This window comes from Hyperolius riggenbachi, chromosome 3 (genome assembly GCF_040937935.1).
Source record: "Hyperolius riggenbachi isolate aHypRig1 chromosome 3, aHypRig1.pri, whole genome shotgun sequence".
Lineage (NCBI taxonomy): Eukaryota > Metazoa > Chordata > Amphibia > Anura > Hyperoliidae > Hyperolius > Hyperolius riggenbachi.
In genome coordinates, this window is record NC_090648.1 from 144305925 (window position 1) to 144321567 (window position 15643).

At 44.2% G+C, this 15643-nt stretch overlaps 1 protein-coding gene across 2 annotated transcripts in view; it reads left to right on the forward strand.

The window, feature by feature from the left end:
* The window catches only part of MAP2K5 (mitogen-activated protein kinase kinase 5), a 221107-nt gene that overhangs the window by 133467 nt on the left and 71997 nt on the right, over positions 1-15643 (forward strand). For both annotated transcript variants that reach the window (XM_068275037.1, XM_068275038.1), the window contains exon 16: positions 1258-1329. In XM_068275037.1, the coding sequence (XP_068131138.1) occupies positions 1258-1329 (72 nt within the window). The remainder of the gene's footprint in view (positions 1-1257; positions 1330-15643) is intronic.

Consider the following 15643-nt stretch of genomic DNA (forward strand, 5'->3'; position numbering starts at 1 on the left):
AGATAAAAAACAGTTCAAACACTGCAGGAGTCACTACACGTCACTGATTATGCTCAGACAACCCTAGCATATCCTATCTAGCCTAAGCCGGTATAACACACACAGCCACACTGACACACCAATACACACATAGGTGGCCACAACCTATACCAAGGGGTAGATCCTACAATGTAAGCTCCCCATGGGGGGCACAGAGTCCCACCTGCACAGCAGCGATATCCACAGAATGGCAGAGCAATAGTCAAATAATAGGCCACATACGTCACTGGGGACAATCCCACCATCCGACGTTGTACCTCACCACCTCTGTCATTCGATGTCTTCCCGTGGGTACTAACTCATGTGCCAGATATTTCATTGCTGGTTAATAATCTCCATGCATGGGGGCCAATTCAGGCTGAAGTCCTCGGTTCACTGCGGGACACACTGAGTACGCAGCTCGCACAGCTAACACACCGCTGTCTCACTCTGTACTGTAATGAGCTGGGATATAGTTCAGTGGTGACCATTGTTTGCTGCATCAGCAAAGAAGAACCGCAAAGTCACCAAGAGTCTCCAATCAACTGGATCTCCTCCATGTGCTTCTGTGACCTGGTTTTAACTGCTTATGCTTCTTATATGATGGCAGGGGTTTAACTAGAGGGGAGAAGCACCTGCACTCGCAAGGGGACCAGAGCTGGAAGGGGGGCCCAACTACTACTTCACTCCCTACAAAAAAGTGGTCCATTCTTCAGATTGGGTGTTTTTGTGGCCACATTCATTATGAATGTGAAGGTTATGATGTCCACACCTGTTCTATGGCCCTTGCAAGATGGCCCCCAGGCTGTGAGGGCCACCAAGGGAAAGGTTGTAAACATTGGGGGGCCCCATCAAAGGTTTGCAGGGGGCCCCATGATTTGTATTTACGCCCCTGTATGGTGGGAATGCCGTTCAGCTGTTTAGGTGCTTTGCTTTGGTGGAAGATTGCTGTATAATGTAAATTATTTTGGTGTTATCGGGTGATAGTCTCACGTTGTTTTTGTAGTAGTAACTCTTTCATGAAAGAACTCAAGAAATCTGCAACACTAAGGAAATGAACTGTGATGGTACAAGCTAATCCTATATAGGTTTAATAATGCTGAGTGAGAATAGGACCCTTGAAGGTTCTGAACACATGAATGATCAGATTCCCTGTTGTACCCACATATTAGCCAGGTCCATCTGGCATTCTCACCCTTTCTCTGACTCTGTACACTAAAGCTATTGTTTTATTTTCAGCCTGAGCGGATTGCAGGAGAGCAATATGGAATTCATTCGGATGTTTGGAGCCTGGGAATCTCATTTATGGAGGTGAGAATAGATGGATCACTCATACATACACTTCTGCACCTAATGCATTTCTGCATCTAGAACATTGCCATGTATATGTTACAGCACATGCTTATAGAGTACAGAAGCATGAAAGGCTCTCTCATCATAATCCTGCCCGGCGTGAGAGTGCTGCTGAGTGCTTAGAAATGGAACATACATCCTTGGGAGGGAATGGACAGAGGAGCTCCGGTGGAATAATAATTTTACATACAGAGAAGCCTGATCCCTAGAGCGCAGTGACAGTGATGGCAATCATAATAACTCTATTTATATACAGCTAGCCTCCCAGGAGTCAACTGCTTCATTATCACAATATAAAGGTAATATTTTAAATAAGTAGAGCTCAAGCAAAGGAATAAAATACAATTTAAGGGGAATGCTGTGTGGTAATAGAATGTTACTCCCCACCCTGTCCACAGTTGGCAGTTGCCATGATTCTCATTGTCTGCACTGAAGGGTGATGTCTGTAATGACGTATGGGCCGTGGAGAGCAGTGTGTTCTTATAGGTGCTTTCAGTATGCACAGCACTAATATCATTGCTGTCAGAATATTTACAAGCCGCAGCACAGATTTGCCCTATGTGCTGCGATGGACAAAAAGTGCATCTGAAACTGTAGGTTATATTACTGGTAGGTATGATCAATGAGATGCAAAGATTTAAGAGTTCATGCAGGATTATGTAAATTTGTATGCAGCTTGAAAATGGACCATTTAAGACCCACCAAGGTTTAAATTGATTGGTCCATTTTCAAGCTCCTTGAATTTGCATACAGATTTACATAATCCTGCATGAACTCGGAAATGTTTGCATCTCATTGATTACCCTTAGTTATTATTGTGGGTCCAATTAACTAAGGCAGTCTATGAGATCTCTAAGCATCTCCACTTACAGTGAACCTTAAGTGAAAATAAACTGATGAGATAAACAATTGTATCTATTATCCTATAAAATAAACATAACGGGATGTTCTGTTTAAAAACTTAAAGTAGATTTGTGTTTTCTCTGCTCAATGACACAGTCTTTCTGTGTCTTAGAGAGCTAAAATAAATGAACTATTGAACTTTTTTATTTATCCTCTGCAGTCAGAAGCTTTTCTCTGCCAGGAAAGCGGTTTATGGCTGCAATTCCTTATTAATGAGAGTTACGCTATAGTCTGACTGGATCCCGACTGGAGAGAAACTGTCAGTTGCGTGAATAGTTAAAAAAACAAAATGAACACAGGCTAGTTATTTTTATGCTTAACACTGTACATACACATACCTATCTCATCATGTTGAAGTGATCTAGCAAACCAGGATTGTTTTTATTTTATTTATTTTTTAACTTAGCCGCTGCATGGATCATGTTAAAAACATAGTGGTGGTTGCTGAAACCTTACTAAATTAGTAGTTCTGTGATTGCAGTCTCTTGCAAGTGCCCACAGTGTTTTTTTCTTAATTAAACCCTGCTGGACTGGATTTATCCAAAAAGGAAAAACTTGTGTGGATGCTGCATTTAACTGCAGTGCTACGGCACGTAATTGCAGACAGTTGTTAACTGATCCAGCCCAGGTGTGCTGGATCACTTTTGAGATCCCCACTGGAGGTGCCTGGAAATCCCTGGCAATGGTCTAGTATAAGCCCTACTCCTTTGCAGCTCTATGTAGGACTATGTACACCCCTTTTAACCTTCGTGCCACCAGAAATGGACTTTCATGATCATTTTGAGTGATGGTTTGCCCATGTATAGTGAGGAGGAGGAGAATGAATAGGAACTTCCTGCTGGCAAATAAACAGGAAGCAGCTGGCATGAGAGGTTGCCTATACAGACTGTGCAGTAGACTGATACCTGTTTCTGGTGACATTTTGATATATTTGCTTCTGATGACCTTGGTCTGCTGTCTTTGCATAGATTTACTATTCTTAGTTCCGCTCTCTCTTCCTCGCAGTGTAAAGTAAACAGTTTACAAGCCAGGTTTCAGTTCAGCTCTGCCTCCCCCTCCCCCCAATCCCGACACAAATTGTTACAAAAATCTGGTAAACAAAACATTTTTTTTTCACACAGGCTGTGATGAGAGACCTCAAAATCTTTCTTGTGTTGCTGGCTAAAAGCTCTATAAGTACAGGTCCTTCTCAAAAAATTTGCATATTGTGATAGTTAATTATTTTCTGTAATGTACTGATAAACATTAGACTTTCATATTATATTTTAGATTCATTACACACAACTGAAGTAGTTCATGCCTTTTATTGTTTTAATATTGATGATTTTGGCATACAGCTCATGAAAACCCAAAATTCCTATCTCAAAAAAATAGCATATCATGAAAAGGTTCTCTAAACGAGCTGTTAACCTAATCATCTGAATCAACTAATTAACTCTAAACACATGCAAAAGATTCCTGAGGCTTTTAAAAACTCCCACTCCCAGCCTGGTTCATTACTCAAAACCGCAATCATGGGTAAGACTGCCGACCTGAGTACTGTCCTGAAGGCCATCACTGACACCCTCAAGCAAGAGGGTAAGACACAGAAAGAAATTTCTGAACGAATAGGCTGTTCCCTGTATCAAGGCACCTCAGTGAGAAGTCTGTGGGAAGGAAAAAGTGTGGCAGAAAACGCTGCACAACGAGAAGAGGTGACCGGTCCCTGAGGAAGATTGTGGAGAAGGACCGATTCCAGACCTTGGGGGACCTGCGGAAGCAGTGGACTGAGTCTGGAGTAGAAACATCCAGAGCCACCGTGTACATGCGTGTGTAGGAAATGGGCTACAGGTGCCACATTCCCCAGGTCAAGCCACTTTTGAACCAGAAACAGCGGCAGAAGCGCCTGACCTGGGCTACAGAGAAGCATCAATGGACTGTTGCTCAGTGGTCCAAAGTACTTTTTTCGGATGCCATTCGGAAATCTAGGTGCCAGAGTCTGGAGGAAGACTGGGGAGAGGGAAATGCCAAAATGCCTGAAGTCCAGTGTCAAGTACCCACAGTCAGTGATGGTCTGGGGTGCCATGTCAGCTGCTGGTGTTGGTCCACTGTGTTTTATCAAGGGCAGGGTCAATGCAGCTAGCTATCAGGAGATTTTGGAGCACTTCATGCTTCCATCTGCTGAAAAGCTTTATGGAGATAAAGATTTCATTTTTCAGCACGATCTGGCACCTGCTCACAGTGCCAAAACTACTGATAAATGGCTTACTGACCATGATATTACTGTGCTCAATTGGCCTGCCAACTCTCCTGACCTGAACCCCATAGAGAATCTGTGGGATATTGTGAAGAGAAAGTTGAGAGACGCAAGACCCAACACTCTGGATGAGCTTAAGGCCGGTATCGAAGCATCCTGGGCCTCCATAACACCTGAGCAGTGCCACAGGCTGATTGCCTCCATGCCACGCCGCATTGAAGCAGTCCATTCTGCAAAAGGATTCCCGACCAAGTATTGAGTGCATAACTGAACATAATTATTTGAAGGTTGACTTTTTTTTTTGTTTTAAAAACACTTTTCTTTTATTGGTCGGATGAAATATGCTAATTTTTTGAGATAGGAATTTTGGGTTTTTATGAGCTGTATGCCAAAATCATCAATATTAAAACAATAAAAGGCTTGAACTACTTCAGTTGTGTGTAATGAATCTAAAATATATGAAAGTCTAATGTTTATCAGTACATTACAGAAAATAATGAACTTTATCACAATATGCTAATTTTTGAGAAGGACCTGTATGTGGGGTTTACAGAAGAACTGTTTCTTTGATAATTGTTCTTTAAAGGGAATGTCCAAGCAAAATAAAAAAATGAGTTTCACTTACATGGGGCTTCTACCAGCCCCATGCAGCCATCCTGTGCCCTCGTAGTCACTCACTGCTGCTCCACTCCCCCGCTGGCAGCTTGCCGACCTCGGAGGTCGGCGGGACGCATTGCGTACATTTTTACGCATTCTCGCTAGTGCAGGAACATAAACACATACATTTTTACGCATTACTGGTTCAATGCGTAAATTTTTACGCATTGAACCAGTAATGCGTAAAAATGTATGTGTTAATGTTCCTGCACTAGCGGGAATGCGTAAAAATGTACGCAATGCGACCCGCCGACCTCCCAGGTCGGCATGCTGCCAGCAGGGGACTGGAGCAGCAGTGAGTGACTACGAGGGCACAGGATGGCTGCATGGGGCTGGTAGAAGCCCCATGTAAGTGAAACTCATTTTTTTATTTTGCTTGGACATTCCCTTTAAGCAAGATACACAGGGCCGGCCCGCTCATGAGGCAGGGTGAAACATTGGCCTCAGGCGGCATTTCTGGGGGGGGGGGCGGCACCCGCCTGTCTATGGGTGCGGGGTGCTGCCCGCCGAGCTGGAGGGGTAGTGGGCAGAAAGGGGGTATTGGGCCTAGCGGTGGGGAGGGGGGTCGGACCCCCGCTCCCTCGCCTGGGTCCCCAGATCTGCGCTCCCCTCCAGCTTTAAAAAGTGAAGTACCAGCTCTATGATTAAGAGGCAACGGGCGGGGATCACTCACCTTTTCCGCGTTGCAGTTGTATTGTAAGTGGACGGCGTTGCAGGAAGTGACGTCAGTGAAGCGCACGATGGAACGCGGAAAAGGTGAGTGATCCCCGCCCGTTGCCTCTTAATCATAGAGCTGGTACTTCACTTTTTAAAGCTGGAGGGGAGCGCAGATCGGGGGACCCAGGCGAGGGGGGAGGGTCCGCCCCCCTCCCCACCGCTAGGCCCAATACCCGCTTCCTGCCCGCTACCCCTCCAGCTCGGCGGCCCCCCCACCCACGGGGGGAGGCGCGATTTTTTCTAATTTTGCCTCAGGCGGCAAAAAGTCTAGGGCCGGCCCTGAAGATACAATTACCATAGATCTTTCATGCAGGCTTCTGCATATCAACATCTAGATTCTGGAGTGGGAGATTTTCTAGTTCAGCTAAACACAAGATTAACTAGGAAGAGTCAGTTTGGCAATACTCCATCACGTGAAAAGACCCATTTCCAGGCCATAGACCTTTGAAGGCATTCAGCTCCAGTATTAGAAGTATTAAAGGGAAGGTTCAGGGACTGTTAAAAAAAAATAAAAATCCGCATCCACTTACCTGGGGCTTCCTCCAGCCCGTGGCAGGCAGGAGGTGCCCTCGGCGCCGCTCCGCAGGCTGCCGGTGGTCTCCGGTGGCCGACCCGACCTGGCCAGGCCGGCGGCCAGGTCGGGCTCCTTCCGCGTTCCAAAATGCGGCGCGCTGACGTCATCGGACGTCCTCCGGGCTTTACTGCGCAGGCTCAGTAGTTCTGAGCCTGCGCAGTAAAGGCCGGAGGACGTCCGATGACGTCAGCGCGCCGCTGTGAGGTGCATTTTGGAACGCGGAAGGAGCCCGACCTGGCCGCCGGCCTGGCCAGGTCGGGTCGGCCACCGGAGACCACCGGCAGCCTGCGGAGCGGCGCCGAGGGCACCTCCTGCCTGCGACGGGCTGGATGAAGCCCCAGGTAAGTGGATGCGGATTTTTTTTTTTTTTTTAACAGTCCCTGAACCTTCCCTTTAAGTATATTAGAAGTCCAGTCCCAACCTCCCTAGCGGTATTGACAGTTATACATGTCAATACAAAATATGCTGTGAACAGTATTGATGTGCATACACATTAATACTCTCCTGCACTGTATACTAGACCCTTGCTTGACACATTTTGGCAAGTTACAGGAAAAAAAATGATTATGAAAATTAAATAGATCACTTTTTGCACAGAAATACAAGAAATTGAACGCCCGGGAGGTTAATTATTTGATGTCTGATACATCACTTTCAAAGTATCAAATCGGAAACCTAAACACTTTCCACTTCCTGCACTACAGTGCTTTCCCCTTGAAGTAGAAAGCGCAGGATGACACAATCCAAGCAGCAGCTCTACCCACAAAGTCAGAAACTGACAGCCAACTGAACCATTTCTGTTCATGTAATCAAATTTTTAGGACAGGATTTGTAGCTGCAGGAGCCCGATTTCACTCAAGTAAGGTAGCATCTGGGTAGTCTGATGATTAAGCTATTAGATGGTATATTTAGATCTGTCTGATGAGTCTGGTCGATGATGAAACGCGTAGGGCGGAGCCAGTACACCTGACGCTATCGCAGAGTTACGCCTTGGAGCTAACGGCGGTGTGAGAAGGGAAGCCCTAGGAGTGTGGGGTACTTGGAGAGCAAGACACCGCCCGGGAGCCACGTATAAGCCAAAGGAGGGCCCTAGGAACACCGCTTGTGACATGCCTTTTATTGTTATGGAGCTTGTAAGTTGTTAGATGGCGCGAGAAGTGTGTCTGTTAGCTGTTTGTGACAGTGCAACTGCGCAATGAAGTGTTTTATTGTGTTTTATTGAAGTTTTTTGAAGAATATATACATATATATACATTTTGCACAAGAGGTGGCGCTGCTTGGTGTAGCATTGGATATTTAGATCTGTACCTAATGTTTTAAGCATTGTTGGGAACCTGAATTTTGGTAGCGGCTGAGGAAACCTAAGGATGTAGATTTAACCGGATTAAAGGACAGCTGAAGCGAGAGAAATATGGAGGTTGCCATATTTATTGCCGGGCAATCCTGCTGATCATCTGCCTCTAATACTTTAGGCCATAGGCCCTGAGCAAGCATGCAGATCAGGTGTTTCTGACATTGTCAGATCTGACAGGATTAGCTACATGTTTGTTTCAGGTGTTATTCACACACTACTGCTACCAAATATATCAGCAGGGCTGCCAGGCAACTGGGATTGTTTAAAAGGAAATAAATGTGGCAGCCTTCATAGTCTTCTCACTATAGTTGTCCTTTAAAGTATTACCTGCTCCCAGCTTACCTCAGGCATTGCAGGAAGAAAGAGGCTGAACACATTGTAGTTAGTGGAGACAGAAGTAAGTCCAACATTTATCAGCAGCCAACGTCTTTGCTCGTTTTCATTTTCATCTCCTTCGTTCCAATTGTGTAAAATGTAATGCAAGCCGTTGAGAACCACTGTCTGTTTCTGTCAGGACACCACTTTCCTATCAGATCTCGCCAGTATGGTGACATTGGCGTCAATTCACCAGAGGTTACCAACCTATTTATCTCTTGGGAGGTAATTTACCTCCTGTGATATCTCCAAATAGCAATTCTCCAGAAGTATAGGGGAAAATATCGACAGAGAGAAATGCAAGAGATAAATGTGAGATAAGTATGAGATAAATAAGTGATAGTTAGTAGTTAGTTTTTCTCCAAATCACAATTCACCAGGGAAGAAAGGGGGTGTGGCCATTCGCTATTTTTTCATCTCTTTATCCCCTGAATGAACCTGGAGATATCGTGGTTTTCACAAAGCAGCTGCTGCTGTGAAAGATGGAGCCTTTTGAGCTTACTCTGTTAGGCCTGGTGCACGCCAAAAACCGCTAGCAGATCCGCAAAATGCTAGCAGATTTTGAAACGCTTTTTCTTATTTTTCTGTAGCGTTTCAGCTAGCATTTTGCGGTTTTGTGAAGCATTTTTGGTGTAGTAGATTTCATGTATTGTTACAGTAAAGCTGTTACTGAACAGCTACTGTAACAAAAACCGCCTGGCAAACCGCTCTGAAGTGCCGTTTTTCAGAGCGGTTTGCGTTTTTCCTATACTTAACATTGAGGCAGAAACGCCTCCGCAATCCAAAATCTGCAGCAGCCCGGGAGTATGCGTTTCTGCAAAACGCCTCCCGCTCTGGTGTGCACCAGCCCATTGAAATACATTACCCAAGCGTACCCGCAGCCGCAAGCGGATCGCAAAACGCAGCCGAACCGCTCTGGTGTGCACTAGGCCTCAGAGCTTGCTTCTATTATGAGGAGACGAAGGCGCAGGAGGAGGGTCTGTTTAATCGCCCCTCGTATTTTTCGTGAGAGAACAGTTCTTGATAATTTTACTGAGACACAGGTGGTGAAGAAGTTCAGACTCACTCGTGATATGATTTATGATATGATCCGGCAGTAAAAGGCGGGAATACTCTGGTCATGTAGTGGTAAAACTCCGCCTCCTACCCACAATGCTTCACTTTCAAGCTTACAGAGAGGAAAAGTATCCCATGCAAATCATTAATACCGATTACCTAACTCTCTGCTTTCTCACACTTTCCTCATGCATATCTCTCCATTATCCCCTGCTATCCAACACTTTTCTCTCTGTCCTCTCACACTGGTGAATTGACTCCAGAGTGTTAAAATACCTCATGAGATAAACTACCTACCTTTTTTCTCTTAGTAAATCCTCTCTGGTGAATTGACGCCATTGTCAGATAAAATGTAAATTAAACCTGCATATTCAGTGTCTCTTAATTCCCTTTAACTAAAAATAGTACAGCTACAATACAACATTTAATTGAGATTGTCAAGAATCCCATCAATTCCTGTAAACAGCCATACACTTACCATAGGCCATATAAAGGCATTTTTTGCAAGCAGTGTGACAGATCTGAGCATTGCTTTATTTACCTATTTGGGGGAGAGGCCATGGTGGGTTACCCCTGAAAATAGTAATGATGCAACCATCAGTAGTTACCCATTGTGGATATTTTTTTAATAAAAAAATAACGTGTCCCAATTTTTTTTCCACTTGATAGATGCATAATCTACTGAGAAAGCTCTAGAGAAATGTTTTCTGAATCTGAGCCAAAGACACTTAATGCACCTATAAGGATCATCCTCTAACCCTGCTCATTTTAGCAGCCATATTATTATAGTGTTTTCCAAGCCAGGCAGAATGTTTTATGCCTAGATTAGACTACATCCCATTTGTAGTTATTTCTGATAATCTCTTTAATTCTGCAAGGAATGAAAGCTTTTCGATGCAGAGAAGCCAGGATGGAGCTGCATGGTTTTATCGGCTCTTGCTGAGACTTTATCTTTAGGTCCTCATCCCCTAGTCAATATTTATGGACATTTCCATTGGATTCAGCCACTGCTGGTGATCTGGCTTGTGACCTGCAAGGCCTAATTTAACATGGCCATACACACATACATTCACTGTCTATTATTGACCTGAGGAAGGGGACGAGCCCCGTGAAATGCGTTGTCCTTTTTCTTAGTGTCTAATAAATCTACTTAACCTCTTCCCGGCCGCCTAGTGCTGATAGGTGTTGGGAAGGTGGCAGCCCCAGGAACGCCGAAAGGCGTCAAGTGCGGTGGGCAGAGATTAGCCGGGATCGCACGTGCCGATGCGCATGCATCCCGGCTCAGTTGTGGAGCAGAGTTCCGTAAACAACCTGCTAGCCATGATCATGGCTGACGGGTAGTAAAAAATAAAAAGACCGTGATCACTTGTACAGCGCTGTGATCTACTGCAGCGCTGTACAGGGGACAGCTCTGTCACTGAGCTATCCCCAGGGGAGGCACACAATCTGATCCCGCCTCATAGGCTGATGCCTATGAGAGGGATCATGCTGATTGGATCTCGGGGGAGGGGAAGATAAAAAAAAATAACACATTTTATAAAAAAAAAAAAAAGTATAAATTAATAAAAAAAAAGCAAATAACATTGCAGCAGCAATCAGCTCTGTTGGTGGCAAGAAAAGGAGGGCAGATTAATTTGGGTGGTAAGTTGTTCTGCCCTGCAGCGAACGGTTAAAGCTGCAATGGCCTGAATTGTAATAGCCTGGTCACTGGCACCCAATGAGGCAAAACGATCAATCCCTCTCTGAACCACAGTGTAGCCCTGCTTGATGCAGTGCAGTGATGTGGGCTGTCGGTCTACGCTCCTGTTCCACTTCCAGTTGACTGAGATTTCAGTCCACTCAGATACGAACGGTCTTCAATTCGATCAAAATTACAATCAGTCTGACCTGCTGACAGGTTGTGCAGTATATCCTCAACAGATTTGATCAGAGTAATTAAATCTCCCTGGAATCGAATGGGAAAAGCAGTGTGTGTATGGCCCGCTTTACTAATGTTCAGTGCTGGAGATCACAGAAGAAAATAAATAGTCTGCAAACCTGGTCTGGGTTTTTTATTTTAAAGGACAACTGCAGCAAGAGGGATGTGGAGGCTGCCATTTTTATTTCCTTTTAAGCGATACCAAATGCCTTGCTGTCCTGCTGATCCTCTGCCTTTAATACTTCCAGCCATAGACCCTGAACAAGCATGCAGCACATCAGGTGTTTAGACATTATTGTCAGATCTGACAAGATTAGCTGTGTGCTAATATTGTTTCTGGTGTGATTCAGACACTACTGCAGCCAAACCAATCAGTGGGACTGCCAGGCAACTTGTATTGTTCAAAAGAAAAGAAATATGGCAGCCTCCGTATAACACCCACTTCAGTTGTCCTTTAATCACCAGCTTTTGCATAGCTAGAAATTAAAATCTTCACCTGAGTCACCTCAGATCATCGTGAGAGTTACTAAAATGTTCGCAAAAAACAGTATTTCAGTAAATGTAGATTTTACTAGTTTTATTAGAAGTTCTTGTTGTGGTTTCATGCATATAACTGCTAAAGTACTGACATTTTAGCAGCACTCACAATTATCTGATATGACCCAAGTGATAATTGCACACTTCTGCCATCACTTATATTCTCTAGCGATGTCCAGCCCAGGATAGTCTAAGTGCTCTTTCACATTATCTAAAGCGTGCTCTAACCCGATTTTGTACCTGCGTTATGAATCACAGCGTTACGTCAGGAAGTTGTGGTTTGACGCATATCAGCAGTGGTAGTTCTAATTTAGCCGACGGGAAACCGACTGCGTCCTACTATTAAAAGTTCTCAAAAGCGTTACAACGTAAAAGGTAACATGAAAGTCAATAGTCATGTTACCCCGCTTACTGCATCCTAGGAGTGATCCGTCAAAACGGACAGAACAGCTCCTAGTATGAGAGTCCTAAGGGCTCTTTCACACTAGAGGCTGCAGTAGAAAAGGCTAAACCGCTGCCTGTTGCTGTCAGCGTTTCGGTGCTTTTTGAATGCGTTTTTATGCTTTTCAACGCCAATACATAGCTTTTCCATAGCTTTTTTTAATTGAATTCTGGGGATTTTGTTCAGCGGTGAAACGTTTTTAAAAAAAAACCCTGTAGTTTGCATGTTCCATTGACTATCATTGAAACGTGAAATGCTGCGGTCAGCCATGAAAAAGCGCGGGAAGCTTCAAAACGCAACGCTCGTTAAGTGTGAAAGGTAAAATGAAAGTCTATGGACTTTCATTTTAACGTGGAAAACGCCAACTATGGCCATGGCGGTAAAACGCTGAAAAAGGCCTCTAGTGTGAAAGAGCCCTAAGGCTAGTTTCACGCTGGAGGGTTGCTTGTGTTGCATTAGAAAGTGCACATAATGCAACCAAATGCAACATTGTGGTGGCATGCAATGCAATGCAGGAAAAGAAGCTACTGACCAATATACACTTTTATTGACTAACATTGTGTTGTGTCCGATTCTAGCAACGTGCTGCATGTTCTGTGTTGTAACATTGGATCCAGTGACATCACATCACATGTGTGACCTGTTCATAGACTCTGAATGGCAGCACGTTGCAATGTGCAAAACCGTTCTCTTAGTTAATTAGCTTCATAATATATGGCTGGCGTAACTCAGTTCAAACTTAAATGGCAGAAGAGTTTTTTCAATCTCAAAAGAGTTCCTATAAGATACATGTCAGCTACCATTTTATAACACTTCCTGCCTATTGAGACCTCCTGTCATTCTTGTGACACATCCATAGCTATGTAAGGACATATACTGTAACTGTTTCCTGACAAGCACGTTACAATTTAAATATCAGTGCTGCAAGACAAAATTATATTTAGAACGATTACCTGAAATGTAATGAATGCCCAGACAGCTCGTTGTGACCTAGAACCAACTAGAAAGTATAAAAGGCTAAAAGCGATTAAAAGCCCTCTATGAAAAAGCACAGCTGAATGTAATTTTGCCTTATATTTTAAAGTACTCCTGTACCATAGTTTAAAGACCTGTAAAAAAAAAACAAAAAAAAAAACGCCACCACATAACTGGCCTACTCTAGGTTCCCTTTGCTGCTTTTTATCTCCCTTTCAACTTTCCCATTTTCCCGTCGCGTCCTTTCGTATCAGCCAACATCACTGCTATGGCGATGACCCTGAAGTACTTCTTGGTTACTTGCGGGTCAGCGCCATAGCAGTGAAGATGCTGGCTGATACGAAAGGACGCGGCGGAACAATGGGAGAGCTGAGACGGCAACAAAAGGCGGTGACGGGAACCAGGAGTAGGTGAGTTATGCGGTGGTGTTTTTTTTTTCTTACAGGCCTTTAATCTGTGGAGTTCCAAGTAGGCATTCCTAGGGAGGATAACTGCCATTTCTTCCTTGTTGGTCATTCATATAACACTGTGAATAACCTATCAGTCAAATTAGGCACTTCTCTCTGACCATTATTCAGCCTGCTTGAGTCTCACTCTTGAATTTAAGTTGCACTGTCCTGGTTTTGACCTGGAAGAGTGTGCAAAATGCCATCACCTTGTTATTGGGAGTGTTTGTCATGTAACTGAGAGCCAGTCCATATAATTCATTTATAAATAATTTGATACTGTCAAATCACCTTATCAGACAAGTCCTTTCACTAACTGAATTTTGTTTTGAAATCAGTGATCCCATGGTCTGTATAGTCCACTCATTAGACATTATCTTTTATGACTATTAATTAGTTTCTTTAAATGAGTAACTATAAATGAGTTTCTTCACTTTTCATCCAGGAATTGTGCTTGGAATAACGTGCATCTTGGGCTCTTCTAGATTTTCTTTGAAGCCCAAGAAAAGGCTAAATACGGCGTCTTTCTTCTTGCAGGATTTGTGTTTCTGCTCATTTTCTGTCCACAGATTATCTAATTAATCACCAGTACCTACGTTATTGTGCATTTAATCAAGCAAGATCTTGGATCACTAAGTTTTGAAGTTGCCGTCTTAATTAAACTGACAGAATAAGAACAGAGTATGACACCACAATGTCCCCATGATGCACTAAGCAAAGTGCAGCCAGCCTCTGAGAGGCCAGGGGACTGACTGACACTAGCTGACCTGACTAGGTGTTGATTTTTAGTGCAATTTAGGTGCACAATTAGCTAGCGGCACCCCTGGCTGTGAATTAATAGTTGCTTGCAGGATATCCCCCTCCTCCTCTTGTCACACCAGTGCTGAGAGCTCGGTGGCTGCCTTGAGGAGGGCTATCCATCACTCACTGACCAGAACTTCCGTAATTAGTGCATGTTATGGCCCCGTGCTCCAGCGATTCAGAGGCTGCGGTTCGAGCCGCAGCCAAACTTTGCTGGAGTAAAACTCAGAGATGATTTATCCAGCGGCTGCGCAGGGACGTGGAGCGGGGGCTGCAGGACGTCTGTGAAGTGTAAGCGAAGGTTCACTCAGGCCCGACTGGGACCTCCATGCATCAAACTCAGGCAGCCAATGCACACACAGCTTGTGTGAGAGCCACAAGATAAATAAGGCAATTACAACAGAAGCGTTCGGTTACAGATTGAATGGGAGAAAGGCTTGGTCCAGCAGAACAGGCAGAAGGGAGCAAGGCTTTTAAATAAAGACAGTTTGGATACACAGCACAACATTCGCTCAGACTTAACATGAAGTAAATGGGGTTTTAGAAAAAACTGCTACTGTTTATATAGATTCTATTTATCGTAAATGGTATAGTAAGATAATAAAGTTTTCAAGTTTACCTTAATTTGAAAGAAAGGACACTATGTTCTTTGCAGACTTAAAAGTGAGAGGGATACGGAGGCTGGTATGGTGCCTTTTAAATAGAAACTTACCTCAGTAGTCAGTAATCCAGAGACTTCCCCTGCCCCCCTCCACCTGTTCCAGCACTGGGACCCTCGACAAGGGCTTGTCGATGGAGCACGACCTCACTGCACAGGTGCATGACGGCTTGTGCCTGCACAGCAGCATGGAGCCGCTTGGGCTCTGCTATTTCCTCCGTGTTTGAGTGGCTCTGTGCTACTGTGCAGACACGAGCCTTCATGCTGCAAATTTTCACAGGGTCCCTGGCAGTGGCATGGAGGAGGATAGGGAAACCTTGGGGGGGGGGGGGGGGGGTTCCAGAGGCTTCCCTTTACTGAGATAATTATCTCACTTTTCTCTCCCATTAAGTCACAGGTTATGCTTTAAAGATTTCTTCTTTGCTCTAAAACATTCTTCTCAACAAAAAAAAAAGGTTCCTCCAAAAACACACTGGTAACAGAACAGCATTTAAACAAGTAAACACGGTACTTTCTTCTTCACTGGGAAGCTTAGAGCTTAGAGCCGTTGCTGAACTTAAAGAGACACTATTCTTTAATATTTGCAGTTTACACACTGCTCAGCATTCTAAAGGAATTTACAG